Source organism: Pristiophorus japonicus, chromosome 7 (genome assembly GCF_044704955.1).
Source record: "Pristiophorus japonicus isolate sPriJap1 chromosome 7, sPriJap1.hap1, whole genome shotgun sequence".
Classification (NCBI taxonomy): Eukaryota; Metazoa; Chordata; class Chondrichthyes; family Pristiophoridae; genus Pristiophorus; species Pristiophorus japonicus.
In genome coordinates this window covers 218727999-218746952 of record NC_091983.1, presented here as the reverse complement: position 1 = coordinate 218746952, position 18954 = coordinate 218727999, and the positions used below count along the sequence as shown (strand labels likewise).

At 45.1% G+C, this 18954-nt stretch overlaps 1 protein-coding gene across 2 annotated transcripts in view; it reads right to left on the bottom strand.

The window, feature by feature from the left end:
• Window positions 1–18954, bottom strand: part of LOC139267456 (probable tubulin polyglutamylase ttll-15) — a 196611-nt gene that overhangs the window by 18093 nt on the left and 159564 nt on the right. For both annotated transcript variants that reach the window (XM_070885808.1, XM_070885807.1), the window contains 2 exons: window positions 9095–9157; window positions 2634–2698 (listed from right to left, as the gene is read on the bottom strand). In XM_070885808.1, the coding sequence (XP_070741909.1) occupies window positions 2634–2698; window positions 9095–9157 (128 nt within the window). The remainder of the gene's footprint in view (window positions 1–2633; window positions 2699–9094; window positions 9158–18954) is intronic.

The window sequence follows — 18954 nt, the reverse complement described above, 5'->3', positions numbered from 1 at the left end:
ATCTACAGTCCTCCCCCCCTTGAGTCATGTGATCTCCTGGGAGAGGCAAAAACCAGATAAAAACCCAGGCCAATTTAGGGAGAAACAATCTGGGAAAATTCCTCTCCGACCCATCCAGGCGAACGAAAATAGCTCAGGTGATCACGCTGGCCGTATTCTATTCCCTGCAGTATTTACCATTATATCTGTGCCGTCCAACAAATGGTCATCCCAATTACCAGCTCTAGGTCCGTAACCCTGCAGGTTACTGCACTTTAAGTGCCCATCCAACCATCTCTTAAAAGTGGTGAGGGTTTCTGCATCCACCACTCTTCCAGGCAGTGAGTTCCAGATCCCCACAATCCTCTGCGTAAAGAAGCCCCCCCTCAAATTCCCTCTAAACCTTCCACCAACCACCTTAAAACTATGCACCCTCGTAATAGACTCCATCCACCAATGGAAATAGGCCCTTACTATCCACTATGTCCAGGCCCTTCAATATTTTGTACACCTCAATGAGGTCTCCTCTCAACCTCCTCTGTTCCAAAGAGAACAAACCCAGCCTACCCAATCTGTCCTCATAACTAAGATTCTCCATTCCAGGCAGCATCCTAGTAAATCTCCTCTGCATCCTCTCGAGTGCAATCACATCCTTCCTATAATACGGTGACCAGAATTGCACGCAGTACTCCAGCTGTGGCCTAACCAAAGTATTATACAATTTAAGCATAACCTCCCTGCTCTTATATTCTGTGCCTCGGCCAATAAAGGCAAGCATTCCGTATGCCTTCTTAACCACCTTATCCACCTGACCTGCTACTTTCAGGGATCTGTGGACAAGCACTCCAAGGTCCCTTTGTTCGTCTACACTATTAAGTAGCCTACCAATTAATGTGTATACCCTTTCCTTATTAGCCCTCCTAAAGTGCATCACCTCACACTTCTCTGAATTAAATTCCACTTGCCACTGTTCTGCCCACCTGACCAGTAGATTGATATCCTCCTGCAGCTCATGACTTTCCTCTTCATTATCAACCACACAGCCAATTTTAGTGTCGTCTGCAAACTTCTTAATCATACTCCCTATATTCAAATCTAAATCGTTGATATATACCACAAAAAGCAAGGGACCCAGTACTGAGCCCTGCGGAACCCCACTGGAAACATCCTTCCAGTCACAAAAACATCCATCAATCATTACCCTTTGCTTCCTATCTCCAAGCCAATTTTGGATCCAACTTGCCACTTTGCCCTGTATCCCATGGGCTTTAACCTTCATGACTAGTCTACCATGTGGGACCTTATCAAAAGCTTTGCTAAAGTCCATATATACTACATCGTACGCACTACCCTCATCGACCCTCCTGGTTAGCTCATCAAAAAATTCAGGTTAGTCAAACACGATCTTCCCTTAACAAATCTGTGCCGACTGTCCCTAATTAATCCTTGCAGATTTATCCTGTCTTTCAGGATTTTATCCAATAATTTTCCCACCACTGAGGTTCGGCTGTCAGGCCTGTAATTACTCGGCCTATCCCTTTTACCCTTCTTAAACAAGGGTACTACATTAGCAGTCATGTGGATCAAATGTTTCTAGTGAGTGATGCACCTTCGGTACCACGAGTAGATGATTATGAGCTTAACTTGGACGATGATCAGTGAGTTGGCAGGTCCAAGTACTTTAATGGACACAACGGTCACAACGTCCATATCTCCATCAACTCAGATGCATCCGACTGAAGGCGGTTCTGCGGGTATGGGACAATCTTGCAGAGACTGTGTATCTTCCGAGGGGGGGAGGTGGTGTTGGGGTTCAGTTGAGAAGATCAACATGGAAATGCAAACCAACTAGACAGGGTATTGATAATTGGGAATATCAAGATCTTAGGAAGAAAGCTAACACTAGGACTGATGTAAGGGTTCCAAGGAAACTCAAGAGGACACAGGAAGAGAGGTCAGGAATCCTGAGCTACACGCCATGAAAACAGAAATTCCCCAAGACAGTCTCCTGAGTCAAATAAGAATGTAGAAAACAGGCATAGCCAGCCAACTGCAAAGAAATGGAGGTCGGAGCAGGAGGAAGCTAAACGCTCACAACAAGATACTCCGGCTCAGCAGTCACATTTGTAAAATTATAATCATGATAAGGAATCTTTGAAATATTGTATAAATACCTTGCTTCTAAAAAAAAGGGAAGCAGTGTAATGTATGCACCTGTGAGTATGCTCACAGGTTTGAAGAGCTGTTGCATTGTGAGTGGCTTAGCCAGTCACGTGAGGTTCACAAGACTCAACAAAACCCCAGTCAGTTGAGGTATGCAGTTGTGAGCCTAGTGGATGAACTGGTAATGTATAGTGTGATTGTTAAACCTTTGTTAACAAAACAACTAGTTCTTAAGAGTTCATAGCAACTCATTTCTATTAAGCAAAGAACCCCTGAAACAAATACATTACAATTCACATCCCTCATCCCCTCACGTGTGGGTCAGAAAAATCAGCTAAATTAAAACTGACCTGGAATGAGCGTATCGCAACCATTGCCCAATCAGAAAGCCTATTCCGGGGGTGGAGGTTTTTGTTTTCAGCTGTGGTCCCTGCCCACCCTCATCCCTTACCCCTCAGTAGAGTTCTTGTGCTGAGCTCCAGCTACTTTACCTCTCTTTCTCGCTCCTCACAATCCTCTTGGCGACACCCACGAGGTTTAGAGTACTGAATACAACCTGCAAAAAAATTAACAGCACCTGGTATAAATCTGCACTCAGCTGAGACCTCCTCGTCAGTATAGTTCCATTGCACATTACCTTTACAAACTAAGCCCGCTGGGGAGCTAACTCTCTACATGTAGCAAAATTAGTCCCACCACTGCAATCTCGTCACACTGTATCTTTACTGCTTGGTGTTACATTCGAAGAAGTTACAAACTACGAAAACCCACTAATAGTCTAAGAGCCCTGTTCTGGCGAAGGGTCATCGACCTGAAATGTTAACTCGATTTCTCTCTCTCCACAGATGCTGCCTGACCTGCTGAGTACTCCCAGCATTTTCTGTTTTTATTTCAGATTCCAGCATCCGCAGTATTTTGCTTTTGTACTAATCTAAGAGCCTTGGGGATGGACACTCCAGAGAATTAAAATTCTTCATCTCTCCATACACCCAAGCAGGTCAAGGCAGCGTAAAGAATGTAAAGAGTGCTCCTTATTGCACTAATGCAGTGTTGTCCATAGTCACATAGAGTCATTATTAAAGTCATAGAGTCATTACAGCACAGAAGGAAGCCATTCAGCCCATCAAGTCCATGCCAGGCGTGACCACAGCAACACCCTTTTAGCCACATGCACTAATTTTAATAGAAAACGCCTTATATACACTACAGGTAAATGTACTTCACCTGTATATTTATTTCACATACATCTACTACCATTCAGTGCAAAACTTTGCAGTCTTTCTCGTTCACCAAGGTTTGGAATTATGGCATGAATTTATCAGACAGCACACCTCAGTGCAGCTTCTAGGTTTTGTCCAATAGTTACAGGCAGTACTTTGACTTTGGGGGTACTTGTGCATGAAACACAAAAGGATAGTAAGCAGGTGCAGCAAGTGATCAGGAAGGCCAATGGTATCTTGGCCTTTATTGCAAAGGGAATGGAGTATAAAAGTAAGGAGGTCTTGCTACAGTTATACAGGGTATTAGTGAGGCCACACCTGGAATACTGCGTGCAGTTTTGGTTTCCATATTTACTCAAGGATATACTTGCTTTGGAGGCAGTTCAGAGAAGGTTCACTCGGTTGATTCCGGGGATGAGGGGGTTGACTTATGAGGAAAGGTTGAGTAGGTTGGGCCTCTACTCATTGGAATTCAGAAGAATAAGAGGTGATCTTATCGAAACGTATAAGATTATGAGGGGGCTTGACAAGGTGGATGCAGAGAGGATGTTTCCATTGATTGGGGAGACTAGAACTAGAGGGCATGATTTTAGAATAAGGGGCCGCCCATTTAAAACAGAGATGAGGAAGAATTTCTTCTCTCAGAGGGTTGTAAATCTGTGGAATTCGCTGCCTCAGAGAGCTGTGGAAGCTGGGACATTGAATGAATTTAGGACAGAGATAGACAGTTTCTTAAACGATAAGGGGATAAGGGGTTATGGGGAGTGAATGGGGAAGTAGAGCTAAGTCCATGATCAGATCAGCCATGATCTTATTGAATGGCGGAGCAGGCTCGAGGGGCCAATAAGCCTACTCCTGTTCCTATTTCTTATGTTCTTATGTTCATCGGAGCGAATGCTGAGTATGTTGACTCAGACAGCGAGACCTGCCAACCCGCCCCTGTTCTCCATCCAGAACGTGGTTGGATGATACGTGCTCTTTGCCATGACATGCCCTGTTGGAACACCTCATTATAGGTTGGACTTGCTGTCTTCTTCTGGCCTGGAGCTGTTATTCCGATTGGTTGAGCTGACCACGATCACAGCTCCCTTTTCTATATAATGTTGCTGGTGTTTCCACTCATTCACCTGTGTAACATTCCATTTTATCAGATAACCAATAAGCATTAACCAAGGAGTAAAGCACAAACAACGATCAAATAACACTTGCACACTCTCCTTTTCATCTTGTCATTTTACTAACAAATGCACAAAAGGGTTAAAGTACACAAGCATGCACTGTGAGAATATGTGTACTGAGATCAAAAATTCCCAATGGCAGCATCAATTACTCAATTTTTATTTACTAATCAAAACATAATTAGTCACATTTACATTCCCAATTAGCCACATGTGGCTTGTGACTAATGTATTGGACAACACTGCACTAATGTGACATTTCCATTCCCCACAATGGTGTTTTTGTGGTTTCCTTGGGTGAGACTGATGTTTCTCTTTTTGTGAATTACAGGTAGATTTGTATTGTGGAATCGTAACCAATAGGAACTGGACTGAAACCACCATGTACTTCATGCAGGAATCTTAAAAATGTCAGGCAGAGAGGAGACTTTCATCCCATCAGACTGGGCTGAATTCAAACTCAGGATATTGGCTCTGAATTTGCGGTTGGAGGCTTCCCGCAGGGAAATGTCTCTGATCTACAAATAAAATGCCTGCGTACCTGGTGGTGCGGGAAGTACAGAAACTCACGGTCCTGGGCCTCTCCGGGTACCCGCAGGTAGAGGCCCACGTCTCAGAGGCGCATGCGGTTCGCAAACGTCCCATGGATCACGTGGGCCAGCCCAACCAATAAAAGAAGGGAATTCCCATTGTTATGTCTATAGTGTACTTATGAATGACTCCACAAGGCAATGTGTTGTACTTGAACTGTAGTGACCTTGGTCCTTTATTCCAAACTCAGAGTGCTGTGCATGCATGGTGTGCAGCCTTTTATACAGGACCCTGCCACCAGGGCAGGAAACCCCCGGTCTCCAACAGTTGCACCTTCTAGGGGCGCCAGCATGTATGTACACCGTGTGAACCTCATTGATAGTCCTTCAGATAAACAAGGCTCCATCTTATACAATCTCACAGTGACTACACATAGAGCACATCCACAGTCAGCATATACAACATCACTCTCCCCCCAAGTCCTTTGTGCCAATTACCTTTGCACTATGTGCTCTGGCTTAGCTCTCCCCAGACTTAAGTCCCAATAGCCCTTGCACCTTGGCTGTGCTTTGGCTTGGCCCTCTCCCTGTTAGCCCCTAAGTCCTTTTGCCACAACGTTGGGTAGTGGTTATCAGATTGGATGGTTCAATGATGCGGTGGAGGTTCCAGTGGGTTCTGGGTGTGATCGATGTGTGTGTGTCCATGGCTACATACATTCATTTCCCTCCCCCACCATCCTCCCACCCCAACAGCGAGATCATGCAGCTGGCCCGTTCCATTAACATACAGGATCAGACACAGTGCAATTTCAAAGAAAGGAGGAAAATATATTTTTTCAGTTTGCATCGTGGCACCTAGGTTCCGTGACTTACATTCGTTACGTTTTACGGTCGGGCCAGGATTGGGTAGATTGCATTCATGGTTTCATCATGGTCATTACTGAGGTAGCAGTACAGGTATGCGAGGACGCTAGTTCTAGAGCAACCGGACGGGGTCCTAGTCATCTGATGGCGGTGCTGCGCCCCCTGCTAGCAGGGAGGGCTTGGTTCGCTCACCGAGTCAGGGCTCAGGGCCTTTGCCTTTGCCTAGTGGTGGGCAGAGCCACAGATGTGTGTGGCCTCTGTGTCCTCCTTTGAGGGCTGCAGAGTCTTTTGCTTGCTCACTCATGGTGTTGGGAACCTGGCTGTTCCAGGTCCCGTTTGGGGAACTCGTTGGTCCTGACCTTTCACTCCCGGACATGGCCGAGGTAGCGACTGGGTCTGGGGGCTGCGCCATCTCCACCCGGGTGGTGGGCAGCGGCGGCCGACTGCACGTATTGGCACAGGTCCGTGGCAAATGGTGCCATCGGGTGCCTGCAGCGTGGGATAGACCTCCCAAATTCGCTCGATTGCTGCTCTAGGGGACAGTCTATTGCCGACATCTCGCAACAACATTTGGTTCTTTATATTAGGACTGGTACCAACATCTCACAACAACATTCTATTCTTTACAGTGCCGCCATCTCGCAATAACATTCTGTTCACAATCTTAATCGGTTTGTTACATTGATTGCCATGCATACAATGTCTCTTTAAGTTCAGTTGGTTGCAGGTCTCCTTTAAGAGAACCCTGCTGGCTTTAACCCAATCAGATCCTTTGTTATACCCCACAGCGTTGCACCTCATGATATTGCCGCGGCCATCTTTCTTTTCAACCACGCTGCTCCTCGCTGCAACAAGAACGCCATCTTGCCTCGGTCTTCGAGGTCGACTGTCTTGATCCTTCTCTCCCATGATTCTGCCACAAACGCTGGGAAGGTACTTGTGAATTCGATCTTCCTCGCCAGGAGTCCTGCCACTGGAGCCGGGAAGGTATCATTGCCACGCAGTTGTGATGGACGGTCTGTGCCTCAGGTGCTGCGCTGGTCTGTTCTCTGGTGCCTTGCCCAAGCGAAGGTGAGGTTTTGCTCTGAGCACGGGGGGCGTCGATTGTTGTAGTGAAAAGATCTTCCCATTTCCACTGGATCTTCCCCATCCACCTTCTTCCGAGTAGCGTTGGACCATCACCTGCAACAATCCACAGAGATAACTTATGCATCAGGCCATTATGGATTACACTTACATCTGCACTACCAAGGACTGGGATCGGCTCCTTGGTGTAGGTGCGGAACTTTTCCTGCACTGGAATCAGCTGGGGTCGTTTTATGTCCACAGCCTCTCGAAGGCAATCTGGCTCATCACTGACTGGCTCACTCCCGTGTCCACTTCCATGAAGACTGGAACGCCGTTCATCTCGACTTCCATCTTCACTGGAGGATAATCGGTGGTGTAGGTATACACTCCATACACTTCTTCTTGGGGCTGAGCTGCCTCTCTGGCCAAATCATCATACTTCCTGCTGGATTCAAAGTCATCTACCGACTCCTCTGCTACACGGTGAGTCGTATTTCTTTTACACATGCGCTGGAGGTGGCCCTTCGTATTACAGGCTTTGCATACGTACTCCGCAAACAGACACTGGTTGAGCCCTATGGTTTTCTCCGCAACACCAGCATGGTGCTACTCGATTAGCACCCCTCGGCGGACTCTGAATTCTGGAACCCTGAGGTCTGTGCTCTCTGCCCTGGGCAGAGCCATGTTCTACAGTCTTGCCTGTGAAAGGCATCATTCTGTGTACAGTACTTGCCAGGTTTGAGTCCACAGGCTGAATGATTTGCTTGGCGCTGCAAGTGATGCCTGTGATGCCGATGGGCTTTCTGCAGGTTGACTGTGGTGTCGACAGATAGTAGCTTGTGAAGGAGGCCCTCGTGGCCAATTCCTATAACGAAGATGTCTCGCAATGCTTCGTTGAGGTGTGCCAAACTCAAACGGTGCTGCAAGTCTCCTGAGGTCGGCAGCATATTTTGCAATCTCCTGGCCCTCAGGTCTACAATGCGTGTAGAATCTGTGCCTGGTCGTGAGGATGCTCTCCTTTGGTTTAAGTTGGTCGCGAATTAGTTCAGTCAGCTCGTTGTATGTCTTATCTTTGGCCTTTGTGGGTGCCAGCAAGTCCCTGACGAGGCGGTAGACCTCGGGCCCACAACTGGTCAGCAGTATAGCCTTGCGTTTCTCCGCCGATGCGTCCGTGTCCCCTGCCAGGTCGTTTGCCACGAAATATTGCTCGAACTTTCTGTGAAGGCATCCCAATCATCACCCTCTGCAAAGTCTTTTAGTGTGCCAAAGCTAGCCATAATCATGTGAAAGTTCTTATTTTCGTCGGCAGTTGTTATGTCTATAGTGTACTTATGAATGACTCCACAAGGCAATGTGTTGTATTTGAACCGTAGTGACCTTGGTCCTATATTCCAAACTCCAGAGTGCTATGCAAGCATGGTGCGCAGCCTTTTATACAGGACCCTGCCACCAGGGCAGGAAACCCCCAGTCTCCACCAGTTGCACCCTCTAGTGGTGCCAGCATGTATGTACATGGTGTGAACCTTACTAATAATACATCAGGTAAACAAGTCTCCATCTTATACAATCTCACAGTGACTACACATAGAGTACTTCCATAGTCAGCATATACAACACCATTACATATTTAAAATTGATTAAAGTGGCATTTAGTTAAATTTTTAAAACAAAAATTTAATTTTTTGAAAAATAAAATGTATATGTTTTAACGGGGCTAAAAAATAAACTTAGCTTATTGCAGAGGGTTTTTAATGTATAAATGATTGATAAAATGTTATTTTTATGTTTTTTTAAACTCTTGTAAAAGCAGGCATTACCAGGCGTAAGAATTTCACGAGCCTTCACTGGGCAGAAGTTGGGCAAATAGCCCAACTCTCCGCCTGTGAATGCCCTTTTCCCAGGGACAGGTGACAGATCATAAGTTCAGTTTTTTTGCGCATGCGCTTCGCGCGAGAAAACCCGGAACTTGCGCGGCCCTTACGGGAGCGTGCACACCTTGTACGCACACGCAGGGGCCACACATTACGGCCCAGTGTATCTCCCCTGAAAAACCGAACAGAGTCGTTCTACTTCTCAAATTTTGCCGACTGACCTGTTGATAGATGTTCTTGTTGAGAGGTGCGTGTTTTGATGACAGGTTAGGAGACATGTTCACCTGTGATGCAATAATGAAAAGCAATCCAGTTAGGAATCACCTCCCTACAAAAATGCATTCAATGTAACAGATAAATGGTCACTGTCTTCCAGTAAAATCTTGAATGACTGACTGTTACCTCCAGTTGCATGTGTTCCACGATGCCAAAAATGCATCTGCTTGTTTTCCGCTGCCCAATTTTCTGATTCCCTTTTCTGAAGGCACTGGCTCCTCCTGAGCTACAATTTCACGGGTGGCAAATCACTTTGCTACCAAAGTGGGCAACAGCAGCCAAACATCACAACCAAGTCAGATCTTGTCCTTACCTGGTGTCTACACACACGCTCACTCACAGGTGTAGCACACAAACACATGTACACATTCTACCAGGTGCCACCTGGTAGCAATTAACACCAACAACTTGCATTTATACATCATCTTCTGAATAATAGTAGTAAAGTGGCTGCCCAAGGGAGAAGGATAAAGAATGGGGAGGCGAGTATGTTATGGAGCTTTTACTTGCTGGGTAATCTACAAAACAAAGCATGCCCGCTGTTCGTGTAGACGGAGCAGCACCAATAATCTCACCTTCGCAGCTGAAGGAAGACCCTGATGGGAGCAGGCAATTCGAATTGAGAGTTATGAGAGCGGGAAGTCCGATGCACTGATAGGCTGGCGGTTAATGACCTGCTGTCTCACTACCCACCTTTCAGATCAGAAGGTCCCAGTTATTGGAATCTATAATTAAGGACAGAGTGAGGGACTAAAGGCAGATAAATCCCCTGGACCTGATGGCTTGCATCCCAGGGTCTTAAGAGAAGTAGCGGCAGGGATTGTGGATGCATTGGTGGTAATTTACCAAAATTCCCTGGATTCTGGGGAGGGCCCAGCAGATTGGAAAACTGCAAATTTAACGCCCCTATTTAAAAAAGGAGGCAGACAAAAAGCAGGAAACTATAGACCAGTTAGTCTAACATCTGTCGTTGGGAAAATGTTGGAGTCCATTATTAAAGAAGCAGTAGCAGGACATTTGGAAAAGTAAAATTCGGTCAGGCAGAGTCAGCATGGATTTATGAAGGGGACATCATGTTTGACAAATTTGCTGGAATTCTTTGAGGATGTAACAAACAGGATGGATAAAGGGGAACAAGTGGATGTGGTGTATTTGGACTTCCAGAAGGCATTTGACAAGGTGCCACATAAAAGGTTACTGCACAAGATAAAAGTTCACGGGGTTGGGGGTAATATATTAGCATGGATAGAGGATTGGCTAACTAATAGAGAACATAGAGTCCGGATAAATGGATTATTCTGTGGGGTGCCGCATGGATCAGTGCTGGGACCCCAACTATTTATAATCTATATTACCGACTTGGAAGAAAGGATCGAGTGTAACGTAGCCAATTTTTGTGACAATACAAAGATGGGAGGAAAAGCAATATGTGAGGAGGACACAAAACATCTGCAGAAGGACATAGACAGGCTAAGTGAGTGGGAAAAAATTTGGCAGATGGAGTATAATGTCGGAAAGTGTGAGGTCATGCACTTTGGCAGAAAAAAAATCAAAGAGCAAGTTATTATTTAAATGGAGAAAGATTGCAAAGTGCCACAGTACAGCGGGACCTGGGGGTACTTGTGCATGAAACACAAAAGGATAGTATGCAGGTACAGCAAGTGATCAGGAAGGCCAATGGTATCTTGGCCTTTATTGCAAAGGGGATGGAGAATAAAAGCAGGGAAGTCTTGCTACAGCTATATAAGGTATTGGTGAGGCCACACCTGGAATACTGCATGTAGTTTTGGTTTCCATATTTACAAAAGGATATACTTGCTTTGGAGGCAGTTCAGAGAACATAAGAACATACATAAGAACATAAGAATTAGGAACAGGAGTAGGCCATCTAGCCCCTCGAGCCTGCTCCGCCATTCAACAAGATCATGGCTGATCTGGCCGTGGACTCAGCTCCACTTACCCGCCCGCTCCCCATAACCCTTAATTCCCTTATTGGTTAAAAATCTATCTATCTGTGATTTGAATACATTCAATGAGCTAGTCTCAACTGCTTCCTTGGAAGAGAATTCCACAGATTCACAACCCTCTGGGAGAAGAAATTCCTTCTCAACTCGGTTTTAAATTGGCTCCCCCGTATTTTGAGGCTGTGCCCCCTAGTTCTAGTCTCCCCGACCAGTGGAAACAACCTCTCTGCCTCTATCTTGTCTATTCCTTTCATTATTTTAAATGTTTCTATAAGATCACCCCTCATCCTTCTGAACTCCAACGAGTAAAGACCCAGTCTACTCAATCTATCATCATAAGGTAACCCCCTCATCTCCGGAATCAGCCTCGTGAATCGTCTCTGTACCCCCTCCAAGGCTAGTATATCCTTCCTTAAGTAAGGTGACCAAAACTGCACGCAGTACTCCAGGTGCGGCCTCACCAATACCCTGTTCAGTTGCAGCAGGACCTCCCTGCTTTTGTACTCCATCCCTCTCGCAATGAAGGCCAACATTCCATTCGCCTTCCTGATTACCTGCTGCACCTGCAAACTAACTTTTTGGGATTCATGCACAAGGATCCCCAGGTCCCTCTGCACCACAGCATGTTGTAATTTCTCCCCATTCAAATAATATTCCCTTTTACTGTTTTTTTTTCCCAAGGTGGATGACCTCACATTTTACGACATTGTATTCCATCTGCCAAACCTTAGCCCATACGCTTAACCTATTTAAATCTCTTTGCAGCCTCTCTGTGTCCTCTACACAACCCGCTTTCCCACTAATCTTTGTGTCATCTGCAAATTTTGTTACACTACACTCTGTCCCCTCTTCCAGATCATCTATGTATATTGTAAACAGTTGTGGTCCCAGCACCGATCCCTGTGGCACACCACTAACCACTGATTTCCAACCCGAAAAGGACCCATTTATCCCGACTCTCTGCTTTGTTAGTCAGCCAATTCTCGATCCATGCTAATACATTTCCTCTGACTCCGCATACCTTTATCTTCTGCAGTAACCTTTTTGTGTGGCACCTTATCGAATGCCTTTTTGGAAATCTAAATACACCACATCCATCGGTCCACAGGTTCACTAGGTTGATTCCGGGGATGAGGGGGTTGACTTATGAGGAAAGGTTGAGTAGGTTGGACCTCTACTCATTGGAATTCAGAAGAATAAGAGGTGATCTTATCGAAACGTATAAGATTTTGAGGGGGCTTGACAAGGTGGATGCAGAGAGGATGTTTCCACTGATGGGGGAGACTAGAGCTAGAGGGCATGATCTGAGAATAAGGGGCCGCCCATTTAAAACAGAGATGAGGAGAAATTTCTTCTCTCAGAGGGTTGTAAATCTGCGGAATTCGCTGCCTCAGAGAGCTGTGGAAGTTGGGACATTGAATAAATTTAAGGCAGAAATAGACAGTTTCTTAAACAATAAGGGGATAAGGGGTTATGGGGAGTGGGTGGGGAAGTGGAACTGAGTCCATGATCAGATCAGCCATGATCTTATTGAATGGTGGAGCAGGCTCGAGGGGCCATATGGCCCACTCCTATTCTTATTTCTTATCTTCTTATGAGGGAGCACTTAGATAAATTTGAGCTGATTAGAGAGAGCCAACATGGATTTGTAAAGGGTAGGTCATGTCTAATTAATCTAGTTGCTTTTTTTGAGGAAGTAACTAAAGTAGTAGACAGGGAAATGTCTATGCCTGTGGTCTGCACAGAGTGATCTTAAACGGAGTGGACTTAACAAAGTCGTTTATTTGGGAATTGAGAAAGAGTGGGAATTTCTGGTAAGTATTGGGTAAGTAGAAGCTGAACATAATGAAATCTTGTTTAACGTTTTGATTTAAACCTAGAACTTTAAAACTGTAGTTAACAGAAGTTGCCTGTCAGTGACAGTGAACTGTCAGTCAGCTGTAAGTGTTTGTCTTGAATAGGTGTTAATCACAGAGAATAGGGGAGCTGAGTCAACACTTGTAAATTGGGTGTAGCTCCACAGAGTATAAAAGTCAACAGTTTTTCAGAGCAGAGAGTGGTCTGCACAGAGCAGACTGGTTTATTTGGGAATTTGGAAAGAGTGGGAATTTGGAGAAGATTAAAATTAATTTTAAAAAGTAAACATATATAGTGATATTTCTAATCTAAAAAACTTCATTAATTAAATCAGCTGGTGTGTTTTATTAAGTTTTAGAGTTTATTTCTGCTCGATAGTTCCAAGCCTATTAACTAGAGGCATAGATGGGCAACTCAGTCCCGTGGAGTGCATATCCTGTGGCATTTGGAAAGTCCCGGGCGTTTCATGCAGCCTGGACAACCATGTATTGCTGGAGATGAATCCAGCTGCAGCAACTCGAGCTCCGCGTTTTGGAGCTTCAGCGGCGGCTGGAGTCATTGCGGTGCATCCGCAAGACTGAGAATTTTGTGGATAGTACGTTTCAGGAGGCGGTCACCTTGCAGCTTAAGAATGTGCAGGCAGAGAGAAGGTGGGTGACCACCAGACAGAAGAGGAGGCCTAGGCAGGTTGTGCAGGTGTCTCGCGAGTCCATCTCGCTCTCCAACCAGTATTCCGTTCTGAGTACTGATGAGGGCGATGTTACCTCTGGGGAGTGCAGCCAGAGCCAAGCCCATGGCACCACGGGTGCACAGTGTGGGAGGAAGAAGAATGGAACAGGAATAGTGGTAGGGGATTCAATAGTCAGGGGAGCAGACAGGCGTTCTGTGGCCGCAGACGTGACTCCAGAATGGTATGTTGCCTCCCTAGTGCCAGGATCAAGGATGTTAAAGAGCAGCTGCACGGGAGAACAGCTAGAGGTCGTGGTCCATATCAGTATCAATGACAGGTAGAAAGAGGGATGAGGTCCTGCAGGCAGAGTTTAAGGAGCTAGGAGAGAGATTAAAAAGCAGGACCTCAAAGGTAGTAATCTCCGGATTACTGCCAGTGCCACATGCCAGTGAGTACAGAAATAAGAGGATAGAGAAGATGAATATGTGGCTGGAGAGATGGTACAGGAGGGAGGGCTTTAGAATCCTGAGGCATTGGGACCATTTCTGGGGAAGGTGAGATCTGTACAAGCCGAATGGGTTGCACCTCAACAGAGCTGGGACCAATATCCTCACGGGAGGTTTTGCTCGTGCTGTTGGGGAAGGTTTAAACAAGCTTGGCCGGGGGATGGAAACCGGAGAATAGATTCAGTGGGGAGAGAAGTAAAGCTGGAATTGGGCAGCAGAGAAGTAGAAGTAGAAGTAGAAAGTGAACTTGGAAAACAGCAGAAACAAGGGCTGGAAAATAGACAACAGAGAAGTTTGGCAATACTAAATGGTATATACTTCAACGCAAGAAGTATAGGAAATGAGGTAGTTGAGCTGAGAGCACAGATTGACACTTGGGAGGATGATATTATAACTATTACTGAGACATGGCTGAAAGAAGGGCAAGGCATGGCAGCTCAACATTCCTGGTTCCAGGGTTTTCAGATGGGATAGAGAGGGGGGTAAAAAAGGAGGGTAGGTTGCATTATTTGAAACAATTACAGCTGTGAGAAAGGATGGTATGTTAGAGGGATCATCAAACGAGGCCATATGGGTTGAATTAAAGAACAAAAAAGGGGAAATAACACTACTGGGAATGTACTATAAACCCCCAAGCAATCAAGGGAGATAGAAGAACAAATATGTGGACAAATTGCTGCGAAGTGCAAAAACTATAGAGCTGTGATAGTGAAGGATTTCAACTACCCTAATATTAACTGGGAAAAAGTACAGGAGAACTTCTTTAGCCAGTCTGCAACAGGCCCATCAAGGGAAGGGGCGATTCTGGACTTGGTTTTGGGGAATGAAGAGGGGCAGATGGAAAGGGTATCAGTGGTAGCGATCATAATTCAGTAAGATTTAAGGTAGTTATGGAAAAGGACAAAAGAGGACCAAAAAAAAACGTTCTCACTTGGGGTAAAGCCAATTTTGCTGAGCCGAGAAGGGAATTGGCCAAAGTGGACTGGAAACGGCTACTTGATGATAAATCAGAGTCAGAGCAGAGGGAGGCATTCAAGGAGGAGATCCTGAAAGTACAGAACAAGTATGTTCCCTTTAAAAAAAAATGGTGGGGCTAACAAAGCTAGAGCCCCCTGGATTTCAAGGACATACAGGGTAAGATAAAGAAAAAAAGGGAAGCTTATGACAGATACCAGGAACTCAACACTGCAGAAACTCTAAAGGAGTATAAGAAGTGCAGGGGTGCAATTAAAAAAGATATCAGGAAAATAAAGCGAGAGCATGAAAGAATGTTGGCAAGTAAAATCAGGGAAAACCCAAAGTTGTTTTATAAATACATTAAGAGCAAGACGATAACTAGAGAAAGAGTGGGGCCTATTCGAGACCATAAAGGAAATCTGTGTGTGGAGGCGGAAGATGTGGGTAGGATTCGATATGAATACTTTGCATCCATTTTCACAAAAGAGAGGGGCGATGCAGACTTTGCAATGAGGGAGGAGGAGTGTGAAATATTAGACAAGATAAACATAGTGAGAGGAAAAATTAAGGGGCTTGGCAGCTTTAAAAGTAGATAAATCCACAAACCCGGATGAAATGTATCCCAGGCTGTTAAGAGAAGCAAAAGAGGAAATAGCAGAGGCTCTGACTATCATTTTCCAATGCTCTCTGGCTACAGATACGGTGCCAGAAGACTGGAGGACTACTAATGTTGTACCTTTGTTTAAAAAGAGAGAAAGGGATAGACCAAGTAATTACAGGCCACTCAGCCTAACCTCAGTGGTGGGAAAATTATTGGAGAAAATTCTGAGGGTCAGGATAAAGCTTCATTTGGAAAAACATGGATTAATCAAGGACACTGGATTGAAACCAAATCTGCATGCAGTATTCCAGGTGTGGCCTCACCAATACCCTGTATAACTGTAGCAAGACTTCCCTGCTTTTATACTCCACCCCCTTTGCAATAAAGGCCAAGATTCCATTGGCCTTCCTGATCACTTGCTGTACCTGCATACTAACCTTTTGTGTTTCATGCACAAGTACCCCCAGGTCCTGCTGTACTGCAGCACTTTGCAATCTTTCTCCATTTAAATAATAATTTGCTTTTCTATTATTTCCGCCAAAGTGGATAACCTCACATTTTCCCACCTTATATACCATCTGCCAAATTTTTGTCCACCCAATTAGCATGTCTGTATCCCTTTGCAGATGTTTTGTGTCCTCCTCACAATTTGCTTTCCCACCCATCTTTGTATCATCAGCACACTTGGCTACATTACACTCGGTCTCTTCATCCAAGTCATTAATATAGATTGTAAATAATTGGTGTCCCAGCACTGATCCCTGCGGCACCCCACTAGTCACTGTTTGCCAACCAGAAAATGGCCCATTTATTCCGACTCTCTGTTTTCTATTAGTTAGCCAATCCTCTATCCATGCTAATATATTACCCCCAATCCCATGAGTTTTTATCTTGTGCAGTAACCTCTTATGTGGTACCTTATCGAATGCCTTCTGAAAATCCAAATACACCACAGCCACTGGTTCCCCTTTATCGACCCTGCTCGTTACATCCTCAAAGAATGACAGAAAATTTATCAAACATAATTTCCCTTTCATAAAACCATGCTTAACTGAATCATGATGGGCCGAAATGGCCTCCTTCCGTGCGGTAAATTTCGATGATTCTATGATGTAGTTTATCTGGTTTCCCAGAACGCATTCGATAAGGTTAGCTAAAATTAAAGCTCATAGAATTGAAGGCAAATTATTGACCTAGTTAGGAGATTGGTTAGGTGGTAGAAAACAGAGAGTAAGGATAATGGGTATTTACTCGAATTGGATGGAGGTGACTTGTAGTGTCTGTTGCGTCTGCAATGACTCAATTGGCTTAATACCGTGAACTCAATCAGGTGCGACCTGACTCTACTTTATTAGCTCTCAAAGTGAGGATTAAACATAGAGGTTTTCTTTATATACAAGGGCTGCACATGTGTATCTGTGGCCCAATGACCTATGACGGTCGCTCCCCCTGGTGGAAGGTAAATCCAGACATACATACGTTACATCATTCCCCACCCCCCCCCTCCCCCCCCAGATCTTGGTATCAGTCCTATTTACAAATTGAGACGGTCCGGGGCTTTCCGCTCCCTAGTTGATTGTCTCAGTTCAATTCTAGATCTGGGTGAGCTCTCCGAGTCATTCATGACTTGAGGCTGGGTAGCCGATCTAATGGGAGTGGCAGTGTCCATGTCGGTGATTGAAGGTCCAGATTCATTGACAACTGCAGGGTCTTCTGATGGCTTAATATGATTCAGTTGGTCATTGATGGTGTCTTCTTCAAGCTGTTCCGGTTTGTCTGTGTGTTGCAATTTCATCTGATCAATGTGCCTCCTGCATGTTTTCCCATTAGTGAGCCTGACAATAAGCACCCTGTTACCCTCCTTGGCCGTAACAATGTCAGTGACCCACTTGGGGCCTTGACCATAATTTAGCACATACACATGATCATTAATTAGCAATCTCATTGTGCGAGGCCCCTTGGGGAAGAGTGACCATAATATGGTGGAATTCTGCATTAGGATGGAGAATGAAACAGTAAATTCAGAGACCATGGTCCAGAACTTAAAGAAGGGTAACTTTGAAGGTATGAGGCGTGAATTGGCTAGGATAGATTGGCGAATGATACTTAGGGGGTTGACTGTGGATGGGCAATGGCAGACATTTAGAGACCGCATGGATGAATTACAACAATTGTACATTCCAGTCTGGCGTAAAAATAAAAAAGGGAAGGTGGCTCAACCGTGGCTATCTAGGGAAATCAGGGATAGTATTAAAGCCAAGGAAGTGGCATACAAATTGGCCAGAAATAGCAGCGAACCTGGGGACTGGGAGAAATTTAGAACTCAGCAGAGGAGGACAAAGGGTTTGATTAGGGCAGGGAAAATGGAGTACGAGAAGAAGCTTGCAGGGAACATTAAGGTGGATTGCAAAAGTTTCTATAGGTATATAAAGAGAAAAAGGTTAGTAAAGACAAACGTAGGTCCCCTGCAGTCAGAATCAGGGGAAGTCATAACGGGGAACAAAGAAATGGCAGACCAATTGAACAAGTACTTTGGTTCGGTATTCACTAAGGAGGATACAAACAACCCTCCGGATATAAAAGGGGTCAGAGGGTCTAGTAAGGAGGGGGAACTGAGGGAAATCTTTATTAGTCGAGAAATTGTGTTGGGGAAATTGATGGGATTGAAGGCCGATAAATCCCCAGGGCCTGATGGACTGCATCCCAGAGTACTTAAGGAGGTGGCCTTGGAAATAGCGGATGCATTGACAGTCATTTTCCAACATTCCATTGACTCTGGATCAGTTCCTGTGGAGTGGAGGGTAGCCAATGTAACCCCACTTTTTAAAAAAGGAGGGAGAGAGAAAACAGGGAATTATAGACCGGTCAGCCTGACCTCAGTAGTGGGTAAAATGATGGAATCAATTATTAAGGATGTCATAGCAGTGCATCTGGAAAATGGTGACATGATAGGTCCAAGTCAGCATGGATTTGTGAAAGGGAAATCATGCTTGACAAATCTTCTGGAATTTTTTGAGGATGTTTCCAGTAAAGTGGACAAAGGAGAACCAGTTGATGTGGTATACTTGGACTTTCAGAAGGCTTTCGACAAGGTCCCACACAAGAGATTAATGTGCAAAGTTAAAGCACATGGGATTGGGGGTAGTGTGCTGACGTGGATTGAGAACTGGTTGTCAGACAGGAAGCAAAGAGTAGGAGTAAACGGGTACTTTTCAGAATGGCAGGCAGTGACTAGTGGGGTGCCGCAAGG